This window comes from Xyrauchen texanus, chromosome 4, assembly GCF_025860055.1.
Source record: "Xyrauchen texanus isolate HMW12.3.18 chromosome 4, RBS_HiC_50CHRs, whole genome shotgun sequence".
Classification (NCBI taxonomy): Eukaryota; Metazoa; Chordata; class Actinopteri; order Cypriniformes; family Catostomidae; genus Xyrauchen; species Xyrauchen texanus.
The window spans coordinates 16,685,713-16,699,673 of record NC_068279.1 but is presented as its reverse complement, the minus strand read 5'-3'; the positions used below and the strand labels follow the sequence as shown (position 1 = coordinate 16,699,673).

Genomic DNA, 13,961 nt, shown 5'->3' with positions numbered 1-13,961 from the left:
AGGTTAAAATCCCAGTTGCGGCGACGGGGCACGTTACAAGTGTGCACCAATTAAAAAAAAAACTACGAAATTCCATGCAGGCAGATATATAATTTACACAAGTCCCCTTAATGCGCGCGTGCGTGCGGGAGTGTGCGTGTGTTTTGTCATCGATCAATCCATGCATTATTTCGGTCAATGCTGTGGCTTCTTATTGACATAAAATGACATCTGCTGCAGATCATGCTACATTGTACCCAGTGACGTGCGGTGATGTCTTAAAGAGGCTAGGCACTGAGTTATGAAAGCCAGATTACCTGATTTATTGTTTAAGCTAATAATACGTAATAACAGTGAACGTTACGCACAAGCGCGGCATATCAAGAAATGTATATGTATTTTATATATGTTTTATATATAATATATACGATTTTGTTAATATATCTTCATTAGATATTATTATACAAAATAGTCAAAACACAGAACATATAACAGAACATAAGTTGTTTATTTTTTACAACATTATGTGCTTATTTTTTTATGTGCAATCTTCATCTTTATAACAGAAGATACAATACAACAATCCTTTACCTTTTCATTGTGGTAGGTTATATAAAGCTTCCTTTGCTCGTCAAGTGCCAGGTCGAACCGAGATTTTCCAAAGATTTTCAGTGTAATTTGACACTGGATGTGAGCTGACGACTTTTCATGCTTGGTTAAAGCTGCGGGCAGGTTGTTAAATCACAATATCCCGCTGAAGTCAAAACAGTCTGACTGGTTGAAAAAAGCAGGCAGGGATAGCAGTACAGCCGCTGATTGTTAGCACAGCCACATAGCCAATCTTTTCTTACATACCAATCAGTTTGAAATGATCGGATAATTTTTGGGCCCTTTTGCTGTACTAGTCCATCTAAGGCTGGCGTAGACCTCCCTCTTGCAATTAACTCATATTTGGAATTAAAATCGAGCTTGGAAGTTGGAAAAAATTCTTAATTCCGTGATTACGGCCGGTGCTGTCATTTTGATTTTGAATTTGGCGGGGATTAGGCATGTACGCTAGCTGTGGTGTAATGCCGTTAGCTACGCAAATGTCAAGGAATATCTCGATTTTAATTGGTCCATGTCTGATACTTAACGGAGATGATTACGGGCATAACATATTTACGTCAAAAGGCACAGCAGATTTGTGCTTTTTGCCGTACATGTTAAAGAATACAGGATCGAAGTGCGCATGCGCAACATGGGTTTTCCGCTTGTCGTCTGCAATGAATGGACCGTAAAAGCGCTGCTTCTTCTACCATTTGTTTTTAGTTGATTATACGTAACTGCTACATTTGTCATCATAACGTCTAAACAATTGGAATAACACACATATTGGATATATAAATCACAAGAATAAAAAGTAAAAATACAAATACAAGTTTATTATTTAATAAACATTTTATTTTTGAATTTTGGCAGGGTAGGCAGTGCCTAGTTTGCCTACCCAGACCGCACGTCAGTGATTGTACCCATCACCCGTAACAACGTGCCCGCCTATGGGTAACGTTTTAACATTACACTTTCTTTTTCGAGTTAGATTGCGAAAAAGTAGACGCTGTTTTCATGCAACAAGACAACATGTGTGTAATAGATAGGTACGTGTGATACTAATGTGAAAAAATGCAAATACATCGAACCACAAACGTTTAGGCCTACACAAACGTAAGAAAACCAAAAGTTTGTGCCCCGCTCTCCCCTACATATTAATCTGTTGTATCTTTTATTCTTATTTAACTGTTACGTAGCCTATATGTTTAGATGTATATTTAAAATGTATGTATGCATATATTGTATATGTATATTTTTATTTTCGTTGCACTGGAAGCAACGACAATTTCCTTGGGTGTGTTTAAGCATACTTGGTAATAAAGCTCATTCTGATTCTGATTTAATCGAATCTGCTTGCTATTGATTCCTCGATTTTAAATGCACTGTGGGTTTTTAGGAAAATGTAGTTTTAGGACACTACCATACTACGGAAATAAGCACACGATTTTTTTTTTTTTAACTATAACATTTTCCTTACTATATTTAACATTTCTTCATTCATTAGTATATCTGTTTTTATTTATTTGGCTCACAGACATGTAATACATTCATGCTTGTCAACTGATTACAATAGGTCAATAGGAGATCAGATCTTCCCCTACGCCCCTCCTGAGTTCTCATGTTCTTTTGAGTACAAGACTCTTACTTACGCAGAGCGATTTTTAACGATGCAATTTTTCTGCGAGTGAAACTTTTTTTTAAGTATTTTACGGCAATCACGGAATTCGCCAATAGAAGACGCAAAGGTAAGATAGTAATATGTATACCTAGATGGTTTCATTTGCATTATGAAAATGTCCCTTTTTTCTCTTTCTGTTCAGTTCAATCTATTCTTATTCTGGGTGCATTTAATACTTTAGGTTTAATTGTATACATCCATGCAGTAACGGATATTGTCAAGTTTCTTCTTTTCCTTAAACCTTTTTCTTTCTGTAACGCCCCTTCTTCTTTTTATTGACAGATTGAATGTTTAAAATAGTCCTGCATATTTTGTCAGAGGCTATTAGATGTTATTTGCTCAGTATTCTAAGTGCAAAAAACAATAGATGCTATTTACATCGTCTAAATAGCAACAAAAAGCATATTCTACGTGCAAATAGTGTTAGATGCTATTTGTGGCAGATATTTGCACTCCTATTTAAAAAGCATTGTGCTTATTGAGTTTATTTAGAGTCCCACAGACACCCTACACCTTACCCCTACCCCTAAACCTAACCCTAACCTTACTTTACAAAATTGACCATGGTTTTACTACAGTAACCATAGTATCACTATGACATTTTGCAGTAAAATCATAGTAACCACTAAATTAAGCATAGTTACTATATTAACACCATATTACTGTAGTAACACTATGGTTAATTGCAATAAAACTGTGGCTTCTGTGCCAAAAAAACGTATATTTACCCAGATCAAATCACTGCGAGGTAATCAAACTTTGTGTTAATTTGTATTTATTATTAAATGTAGTAGCCTATTAAAGAAAGGGTATGGGTAAAAGTTGGACAAAAGAGGAAATTGAACACATGTCCTTCCGCACGAAAAATGCACATTCTATCTTTACACACTACACCACTGCAGCAAAACTTCAAGGCGCAGTTTATCTTCAATATCTGTTTCCACCAGATTATTTGAGTGCAAATGTTGACTGTGTGATAAGTGCTCTTTACACCGAGAGCAACTAGTCCCTCCATGCATATTTTTGTGTTTTAGGGTGAATCTAGGTAAATGGGACAGCTGGTAAAATTGGACACTTAAGACACTTGAGGAACTAATCAATTGGGTGTTATTTTAAATCAATTGCATATTACAAATGATGAATGTAATAGCTCTACAACTTGATGCTTTAAAATAAATTCTATTGAGCTTTAAATAGCTTAGTCATTGTCTAAATATAGTTCCATATTTTTTGCAGCATATGCCATGTTTCTTGAGGAGGTCTACCGCATGATGGCATCTGGAGTGACTGTAGTCCTCTGTTGCTTCACTCTGCTCTTGCTGGCTCTCCATAGTTGGCGGAGAGGACCAAGCTGCTCCTTGCCCCCGGGTCCCAGACCCTGGCCTCTAATAGGCAACCTTCTCCAGCTGGGAGAACAGATCCATTTGTCCCTAACCAACCTGAGGTCTCAGTACGGAGATGTGTTCCAGATGAAGATGGGTTCTCTTGTAGTGGTGGTTTTGAGTGGCTATTCCACAATCAAGGAGGCTCTGGTACGGCAAGGAGAGGCGTTTGCTGGGCGGCCTGATCTTTTCACCTTCTCTGCAGTTGCTAATGGCACCAGTATGACGTTTAGTGAGAAGTATGGTGAAGCTTGGTTACTTCACAAAAAGATCTGCAGAAATGCCCTGAGGAACTTCTCTCAAGCTGAAGCCCGGGACTCAAGTGCATCTTGTCTCCTGGAGCAGTGTATATGTACAGAGGCGGTGGAGATGGTCGAGGCTCTGAAGGTTCAGGGAGATGAGGCTGGAGATGGAGGGCTCGACCCTGTCAAGCTGCTGGTGACCTCGGTTGCCAATGTGGTTTGCACACTGTGCTTTGGGAAGCGATATGCACATAATGATAAAGAGTTCCTCACCATCGTCCACATCAATAACGAAGTGCTGCGCATCTTTGCTGCTGGAAATCTGGCAGACTTTTTCCCCATCTTCCGCTACCTGCCCAGTCCATCTCTCAGAAAGATGGTCCAATACATTGACAGGATGAACAACTTTATGGAGCGCAACATCAAGGAACATCTCATCACTTTTGATAGGGTATTGAAGAGAATTTACAATAACCTCTAGTATGCTATTCTGTCAGAGCTGCATATCAGAATAAAGTGATGAGTAGACAAAACATTCCTGCAGGAAAATGCTTATTTGTACTGAGACTGAACACAAAGATTATTGGCATATTGTTAGTGTCAGGAGGATCACATTGCATCTCTTCTCATAAAGTGGAGGTGAGATCAGATGAGTGGACAGACAGATGGTGAAGTTTGACAGGTTTTATGGATTATGAAGCTTGACAGCTCCACTGTCTCAAAGTTCACTATCAAAAAAATCCATTAATATAGCTTATATGTTTGCACTTCATTTGAAGAACTTTAAGTATTTTTCCTAGTGCAATACAAGTTAAGCTCAATCGACAGCATTTGTGGCATATTGTTGATTCCCACAAAACTTAATTTCAACGTCCCTTCATTTCTTTAAAAAAAATCTGTGTTAGGCACCAGAATGGAAGTGAATGAGGCCAATCCATAAATGTTAAAATACTCACTGTTTCAGAAGTACTGTAAAACCACAAAACAATATGCATGTTACCATGATTTTAGTGTGATGAAATCACTCATTTAACTTTTCTGTGTAAAGTTATATGACGATCTAACACAGAAAACCCTGTAATCCTGTACAATGATTTAAATAACTTTACAGCTGAAATAACACATGAGTTTTAACAAAAGAATTAATGTAAGCACTTTTATAAAATTATAAACTTCACATTTCTGCCTTTAAACCCTCAAAAAATGGGCCCCATTCACTTTCATTGGAATTGCCTCGATTTTACTTTTGCAAAGAAAATGAGGGACAAGTCGAAATGTATTTTTATGGTTATCAACATTATTAAGGATGACATTTGAAGTCACATAATTAGTATTAGGGGGGTTGGGGATTGTTTCTAGAGTTGAGTGTATGAGTTTCCAAGGAAAAATGGAAAGAATTGTAATTAGACTTCAATTCCATATACTATTCTCATTTATTGCTAGATTTAATCGGAAGAACTTTTGACAGTAATTGTCCACTGTATGTCCTTTTTTAATAAAATTATTTAATTATATTATTGTATTTTTATAATGTTGACTTTACCATGTAAGTTTCTGCTTATGTTCCTTACATTGTTGTTGCTAGCTATAAAATATATGGCTCTTACTAGAACCTAAGGTGTACTCTAAAATGTAAAGACTGTGCTGCTACGAGACTTGAATTTATTCTTTGGAGCATCTGTGAAGTGAGCCTTTGTTTCTGTTTTGTTTCACATCCTAAAATGCTCCCATCAGGGGCAGACTGGCCATAGGGAGAACCGGAACACCAACTCAACAACTTTTGCACCAGATATTTGCAATCCAGGACCCATTTCTCTTCCAAGTCCGCCCTTGGCTCCTATGCACATTTGAATTTTTAATTTGGCATTAATAATCCAGGGAAAAGCACACATGTATACATTGCTAGGAAGAAAATGTGATATGAGAAATAGTGCTTTTAATAGATATCACAGTATATATATTTAATTTTCTTACACTTTTTTTAGACAGTGAAAGTCTGATTATCTTGACATTGATTTTGATTTTGTGCAGAACTGTATCCGGGACATCACTGATGCTCTGATTGCGATGAGTGAGGACAGACAGGAGGACGGGGAAAAAGCCATGCTCAGCAACTCACAGATCGTGCACAGTGTCATTGACATCTTTGGAGCTGGTGAGAAACCAGAGAGACTAAATGAGAGAATGTGAACACCATTGTATTCAACAATACTGTTATTCTATTAGAAGTAGAACAGAACCGTGAATCAAAATTATGAGCATGTGTGCAGAGATCTAGAAACATTGTGGAGATTGTTAGGTAACAATTCATTAACTGAAGCATTTATTAAAACATCTATGCAGTGATTACATGAGATGTTTCATCACACTTTTAGACATTGCCAGATATAAACACATGCCTTTCAGGATTGCAGTCCTCCTCCATGGGATGTTATTACACTAATAGCTTCGCTAGTTAAAGACATACATTTGTATCCAGAACCAGATGTTTTTCCTTGCTCTGTGCTCTTGTCACAGGGGAGGCACTGCAGACTGATCTACCAGTATCAGAATTTGAGTTCTTCTGAGAATTTGCTTTAGATGTATTTTTTTTTTCATGTGGTCTTTGCTTACATCATTCATTCTTGTATCAATTTATGCATCTTAGTTCTAGACCATTAAAGAGTGTTTAGCAGACCCCTGTGAGGAGCCTGAGAATCTTAAACCAAGAATGTTTAATCTTTCGCAATTATGTCTATTGCCGATTTGGTTGCCCTTTGTTTTCTGAGGCCATTTACAGATTATAATCATAATCAATGCCTCTTTTTTCTTCTTCTTCTTAGGTTTTGACACTATCATCACAGGTTTACACTGGAGCCTTTTATATCTAATCAAGTTTCCAGACATTCAGGCTAAACTCTTCAGGGAGATTGGTAAAGAACCAAAAGGGCCAATGAAAACAACATTCTGTTTATTGGAAACAATGCATTTTTCCCTCATGCATATCCATTTCTTCAGCTATCCTTCTGCATCTTGGGGAAACTGGATCTCAATTGGCCGTGGTTTGCTATGACAGACACAGGAAACCAAAAACAATGTAAAATCAAATCCACTATTTTGAAAGCAATGCGTACGAGATATTTAAAGCTTATAAAGTCTGAATGCAATAGAACTCAACTTTCTCCTTTTCGGCCACGCTTGTTTTGGTCTTTAGGAAAATTAGGAATTTGCCACAGACAGGAACTTATTTAGTTAAATGAGATTTCAATAATAAAAAAAATTATCAGATCTACAGGGCCAGAAGTACCTCTAATTTTATTACTTTATTATAACTTTACCACTTAATTCTCAAAACATAACTATTTTAATAAAAAATTGCTATGATTTTATTCTCCTAATATTCCAACTGAATTCTCATAATTTTGACTTTATTTGCAAAATATTACTACTTCAACTTTATTCTTGACTTTATCCTTAAAATATTGATACTTTAATTAGTGTTGGGTTCAAGTCCACCTTAGTTGAGTCTGAGTCTTTAAATAATCGACAAGTCCAAGACCGAGTCAGACTCAAGACTGAGTCCATAAAAGGCAGATTCCGAGTCGAGTCCAAAAGGGGCCAAATTAATCTGTTTATAATCTGAATTCAAATTGTAACCGTAAACTCAAACATCAATATTTTAAGCTTATTTTAACTTTGACAACTAAGAAAACAAAATTGTCAATATAAATGTTACAAAAACACCTCTATATTTTATGATTAGTTTCCTGCTGAACAAACTTCAAAGTGGTTTCACAAAGGAAGCACCTTATTTAGGTGTATGAAGACAAAACTGTCCTTCAACACAATTCTTATTATGTTCTGTTGACATTTCAGTTATTTGTTGCTTTTTCCCCGCCACTCAAACATAGACTAAAGAAAGTGAAAGCTGCATTAGTCATTAAAACCAGAGTTATTATTGTTTCGAATTGTAATGTTTTTTATTTCTACTTCATTTTCAATTTGGCCTTTCAATTTAGTTTAGTTTGATCTAAAATTAACCCTATCTAAAAACTAATACATATACAGAAATGTATTTTTTGTCTCTATCTGCCAACTGGTTTGGGAAAATAATGAGTCAACATAGTAGTAATTAGCACTCGCTGAGAAGTTAAGCTGCGTTCACACTACCAGCAACACGCAGTGACAAAATGACCTCATCTCATTCATTTTCAATGAGAGCTGGCGACTTACGGCAACACGAGCGATGGCGAATTAGCCACCGGATGTGGGTGTCTTCAGCGATGCAATTTTTTACTTTATGCAAATGAAGAGCGACTTCCGGGAGCAACAGCCAATATGAGAGAAGATGGTAGAGAAGATGATCCTAATATATTAATAATAATATTAATTGTAAAGAAACAGTGCTGTTTTGACTCTCCATACACACGCTGATTTGCTGAAGACTAGAATGAATGCATCGTCAAATCAACATGCGACACAACAAAATAAATGTTCTTCTCTGCAAACAATACCAGAGACAATAACGAGAAGGACAATGAGGAGATTAAATTTAAGGGGGGAAAAAAATCAGTGACCCTACCAAATCCTGTGACTGCTCTGTGTAATAAACGGGGACCTCTGATCACGCAATCTATAATTAAATTATAAAAACAACATTTCGCTGCCCAAAAATAACTTCATATTTCAAATGTAAAAAAACATATTTTAAGCAACTCATGGATGCTTTTAAAATAGAAAAACACTAAATAGGAGCCGTTTATATGTTTTTAAGAGTTGCTTTTTTTTTCCTCCCCTTTTCTCCCCAATTTGGCATGCCCAATTCCCAATGCGCTCTAGGTCCTCTTGTAGTGACTCGCCTCAATCCGGGTGGCGGAGGACGAATCGCAGTTCCTCCGCATCTGAGACCATCAATCCACGCATCTTATCACGTGTCTTGTTGAGTATTACTGCGGAGACATGGCGTGTGTGGAGCCTTCACTCTATTCTCCGCAGCATCCACGCACAACTCGCAATGTGCCCCACCGAGAGCGAGAACCACATTATAGCGACCACGACGAGATTAACTCAATGAGACACTACCCACCCTAGCAACCAGGCAAACAGGTTGCTTAGGAAGCCTGACTGGATTCACTCAGCACGCCCTGGATTCGCACTTGCGACTCCAGGTGTGGTAGTCAGCTTCTTTACTTGCTGAGCAACCCAGGCCCCCTGCAGTCTGCTTTAGAAATAAAACATTTTCCCAGACTATTTAAAAAGTTACAGTTTATTAATCAAGGACCAGTTAAAGTTAACAACACTGCGTGGACCACAAGAGAATACAGATGCCTGTAAGTGTGGATACATTACACCTAAAAAGACTTGATAGCCCAATATTAATAATATTTTTCTAAATTTTATTTTGATAAGTTGTTTTAGTTAACTGTGAGAGACATGATGTGGCTGACTTGACTTAATGTAGTTCTTAATCATGACAAAACTGCTATGTGAGCACCGTCTTGGCTGCAAAAATGTTGCGTGTGATTTTACCATTTGTTAGGTCCCGCGCTGTGCGAAATGGCCTTGTAGTTTCTAGTGCATTGCTACATACCTGTCTTTGTTTTTGTCATGAGAGCCACCTCGGTAATCGATGTAATACAGCAGTCTCCATAGTAACATTTGAGCGTAGTAGTTGAATAAGTGTATAAGTGAATAAGCTCTGCAGGTCTGTTCGTTCATTACGGTGAAACAAACTCTGGCTACGTCTACAACTGCTTGCAGACAGACTGCCCATTTATTTCTGTTTTGTTATTTTTATTTATTTATGTTGTTCATTGCATCACAAATCAAATGTCATGGGCTCCCAAAATCCCAAAGGCTCGAGTCAGAGTAAAAATGCATCTGCGTCAAGTCCAAGTCCATTCAAATTGGACTCATGACTCTGACTACGAACTTAAGTACCCCAACTCTAACTTTAATCTCGTAAATTTCAACTTTATTCACGAAACTTGATGAGTTTATTCTCTTTTATTAGATTATTCTAATTCTATAGATTATAATTACTTTTATTTTCGTAACGTTATGACTTAATTCTCAACACATTTTTATTTTTATTGTGGTACTGAAACACTTCGCACAGAAGTGACTGCAAACAGTGCAAATTATTATAATTGTACAGCACAGACATGTGTAGCATAAAATCACAACATTCTTGTATGTAGAAATTCAGTATTAAGAAGACAAATTATGCTAGTATTTGCAATTTCTGTCTGCATTTTCAACCCAAATGGCATGTTAGATAACATTTTTAGTATACAACTATTTCCCACAATGCACATCTCATATTTCTGAGGTCAACTACTCAAAATAAGTTCTTTCATAGTCTTCTGTGGGCCTAATTCCCTCAACTTCGAGAGTTTAAACCACTCGGTCTCACATAATTGATCACACAAAGTTGTTGACACCAGACTTCCTCAGAAGTTGATCTAGAAACCAAAGAGGTATGTCATGAAAGCATCCAGCATTATGCTGTAGTTGTTTGCTTTAAAAAAAAAAAAAAAAAAAAAACGTATCCATTGTTAAAACTAGCTGTGTGGCTGTTCATGTTTGCTAAATCAAGATTAAATTAAAATGGTAGTTTATTATTTGTTGCATGTTCTCACCTAGATTACCAGGTTGGGATGAACAGACTACCGCAGTTTAAAGACAAGCCAAATATGCCATACACTGAAGCATTCATATATGAGGTGTTCCGCCATGCATCCTACATGCCTTTCACTATACCTCACTGGTAAGTGTTTCTAAGCTTTCTAATGTAACGCTATAGCCATAAGATTGGCTTAATCTAATTAAACAGAAACTCACATTCTTCTTTTGCCTCCAACATGTTATAGCACAACTGAAAACATTACACTCAATGGATACTTCATTCCCAAAGACACATGTGTGTTCATCAACCAATATCAAGTCAATCACGACATGTAATTATCATCAGATTCTCCCTATGTTTTCTTCATATGTGTATGCATGTCTCCTAAGGCTTTTTCATTTGCGTTTTGCTTTGTAATAGTTAACATTAGCTGTACAAATAACTAAATATATACATTTTTGTCTGAATTTGCCCAAAAGGGAGATTTGGGGTGATGCAGAGTCCTTCAGACCAGAGCGGTTCCTCACTCAGTCTGGTCACCTAAATAAAAACCTAACTGAGAAGGTAATGATATTTGGAATGGGAATACGCCGTTGCCTTGGTGACAGCTTCGCCCGACTGGAGATGTTTGTGTTCCTAACCACTCTGCTCCACTGTCTGCACATAGAGAATGTTCCGGGGCAGGAGCTTGATCTGAGCTCCACATTCGGGCTCACCATGAAGCCCAAATTGTTCCGAATAAAAATCTCACCTCGTAACTAAACATTTCCGACTGTTACATTATATGGCCACAAAGCAAGCGCATATTACACAATACCACAGAGTCTTTGCTGAAGTCCTAGCACAAAGCTAATGATGGGAATCGCTGGACTGATAAGCTAATTAGCCCCTCGACAGTAATAATTTCTCATGGGATCTTATCTCTACCTCTATTTTACTATAATAAATTGATTAAAGTTTGCTGCAGTAAATACTGTACATGCCTTGAATCATGCAAGAGTTCTGTTGTCACAACTTTTTGTTAAATCAGTCTTGTTGTAGAGCATTCTGGCTGCAGACATGCACTCCCAGTCTCACATGCAGTCTAATTAATTATATAATAATAATAAAAAAAACAGACATATGGTTATAATCAGAAATCTCATTTTCTACACATTTTTATGTGATAAGTGTTAAAAATGTATACAACATTATCCTTGCAGCTTATTACCTGTTCCTTGACACAGAGTGCATGTGAGCTGAGAGTGTATCAGCATGTTATAACATAATTGTAACATATTTATATACTTGAATGTATGCTGTTGCACATATTTTTCAGTATGTCTATGCAAAATTAGTGCTAATGCAGGCACAACAAATGTAAGGAGAGTTTAAGTCATCTTAGCTTGAACTTTTTCAAGCTTTGAACTTGAAGTTCTGCCTGTTGAATAGCTGCTTTTGTGTTAGAAAATAAGTATGCCTTTTAAAAGTGCAAGAGACAGAGAGAGATAGAGCTTGTTTTATATATACTGTATACGAATATAATTGTATAAATGGCATTGTATTAACGAATACATTTTAATGATAAAAATAATACACTTTAATATAGCATTGACTATCAAGTTGTAGTTTTAAATAACATCAAGTTTAAATCTTTTAAAGTTGTGACGTCTCTACAATACAGCTAAACTCATGTTTTTCCTTTAACAGCATAGAATGTAACTGAATAAATTACCTAATTAACTCTTAAAATGTGCATTTACTGCTTATTTAAGTTTTTTATTTAATTCAGCATTTACTTCTTATTTCAACACTCTTTGTGTTGAGCACACGGGTCCAGTTGTGAGTTGTAAGAAAGATTGCGGAGCCAAAGGGAACGTTATGGACGTTGATATGGCTTCCAAGTGCCAAGTCCTGATGGTCCAGTTTGATGAACCTGTCACCGCCTGAGGGGGAGGAGGAGGAGCTGGGCACCACAGAGGCCGTTCCCCTGCTGCTGCCAGCATCCACGGAGGCTGTTTCTCTACTGCTGCCAGCAGCCATAGCCATGGAGACCATTCCCTCTTCCCTGCTAGCGTTCACAGCAACGGAAGCCGTTCCCCTGCCGCTGACAGCGTCCATGGTTATGGAGGCCAGTCCACTGCCGCTGCCAGTGTCTATGGCCACGAAGGCCATTTCCCTAACAGTACCAGGTCCCACGGCCATGGAAGCCGTTCTTCTTCCACTGTCAGCGCTCATGGCCACAGATGTCCTTTCCCACTCACTGCCTGTGCTCACTGCTGTTGAAGCTGTTCTCCAGTCACTGCCTGTGCTCACAGCCATGGAGGCTGTTGACCTGTCCCTTTCAGTGCCCACAACCTTAGAGGTCGTTTCCCTGCCCCTGCCACTGCCCACGACCATGGAGGTCATTCCCCGTTCACTGCCTGTGCTCACAGCAATGGAGGCTGTTCCCCAGTCCATGTCAGTCTTCACAGCAATGGAGGCTGTTCCCCTGTCACTTCCAGTGCTCCCATCTGTGGAAGCTGTTCCCCAGTCACTGCATGTGCTCACAGCCATGGAGGTTACTCCCCTGTCACTTCCTGTCCCCACAGCCACAGAGACTGTTCTCCAGTCCGTGTCAGTCTTCACAGCCACAGAGGCTGTTCCCCTGTCACTGCCAGTGCTCACAGCCACAGAGGCTGTTCCCCTGTCACTGCCAGTGCCTACAGCCACGGAGACTGTTCCCGTCACTACCGGTGCCCACAGCAACGGAGGCTGTTTCCCCATTTCTTTCAGTGCTCTCGGCCACGGAGGCTGTTCCCCAGTCTCTGCTGATGCTCACGGGCAAGGAGGCCGTTCCCCAGTCTCTGCCCTCAACCATGGAGGGGGTTCCTAGTTGCATCTGCCAATGCTCACAGTCATGTCACTGTCCTGTCACCTTGCCAGGTTGTGTTTTTGTCTGACAGGACCATGACATTATTGCCCCATGTTCTGTCTTGTGTTTCGTGTCCTGTCTTTATGTTGAGCGCAGAGGTCTGGGTGTGAAGTACCGCCATGATTGCCTTCCAATATGCTGTACACTTGTTCTCTTCGCTCACAAAGCTTCAACAGAGGATTCCTCTTAACTGCAGCCGGTGCCAGGATCTCCAGTCTTCGCCAGCACAATTAAAATGATGATTTATTGTAACTAAATCATCATTTTGCTCTTGGGTCTATGACTTGCTCTTGCTTTGTGACAGGTTCTCCCTATAGAGTCCACACCTGCTCGAAACGGTCAAGAATGCCAAACTGAACTGCCAAAAATGACAAAAACAACATATTACCACAGGAAAAGTACTCAGTACCTACAATTACTTCTCTAAAATTGTAATCAGATAAATGTATTGATTACTTATTTGAAAAAGTTATCACATTACTCATTACTTTACTTTCTAACAGAGCTGTGGGGTAATGGAATACAAGAAATGGGATTACATATTTCAAATACAAAATTTTATTTTTATACATTTATATACATAACAATC

The 13,961-nt window shown here is 38.4% G+C and overlaps 1 protein-coding gene across 1 annotated transcript; it reads left to right on the top strand.

Annotated features, from left to right (window-relative positions):
* The first annotated feature begins 2,209 nt into the window (after positions 1-2,209).
* LOC127641024 (cytochrome P450 1A1-like) lies at positions 2,210-11,986 on the top strand. Its single transcript, XM_052123765.1, has 7 exons — positions 2,210-2,315; positions 3,485-4,323; positions 5,904-6,027; positions 6,695-6,784; positions 10,497-10,620; positions 10,724-10,810; positions 10,959-11,986. The coding sequence occupies exons 2-7, from the start codon at positions 3,493-3,495 to the stop codon at positions 11,239-11,241; spliced, it is 1,539 nt and encodes a 512-aa protein (XP_051979725.1). The 5' UTR covers positions 2,210-2,315; positions 3,485-3,492; the 3' UTR covers positions 11,242-11,986.
* The last annotated feature ends 1,975 nt before the right edge of the window (positions 11,987-13,961 follow it).

What these genes read in the sequence shown, in the direction of transcription:
- LOC127641024 (XM_052123765.1), top strand. Translation starts at nt 3,493, where the DNA reads ATGTTTCTTGAGGAGGTCTACCGCATGATGGCATCTGGAGTGACTGTA. An exon ending in ATCTCATCACTTTTGATAGG is followed by an intron (nt 4,324 to 5,903) that starts GTATTGAAGAGA and finishes GATTTTGTGCAG; the next exon opens with AACTGTATCCGGGACATCAC. An exon ending in CATTGACATCTTTGGAGCTG is followed by an intron (nt 6,028 to 6,694) that starts GTGAGAAACCAG and finishes TCTTCTTCTTAG; the next exon opens with GTTTTGACACTATCATCACA.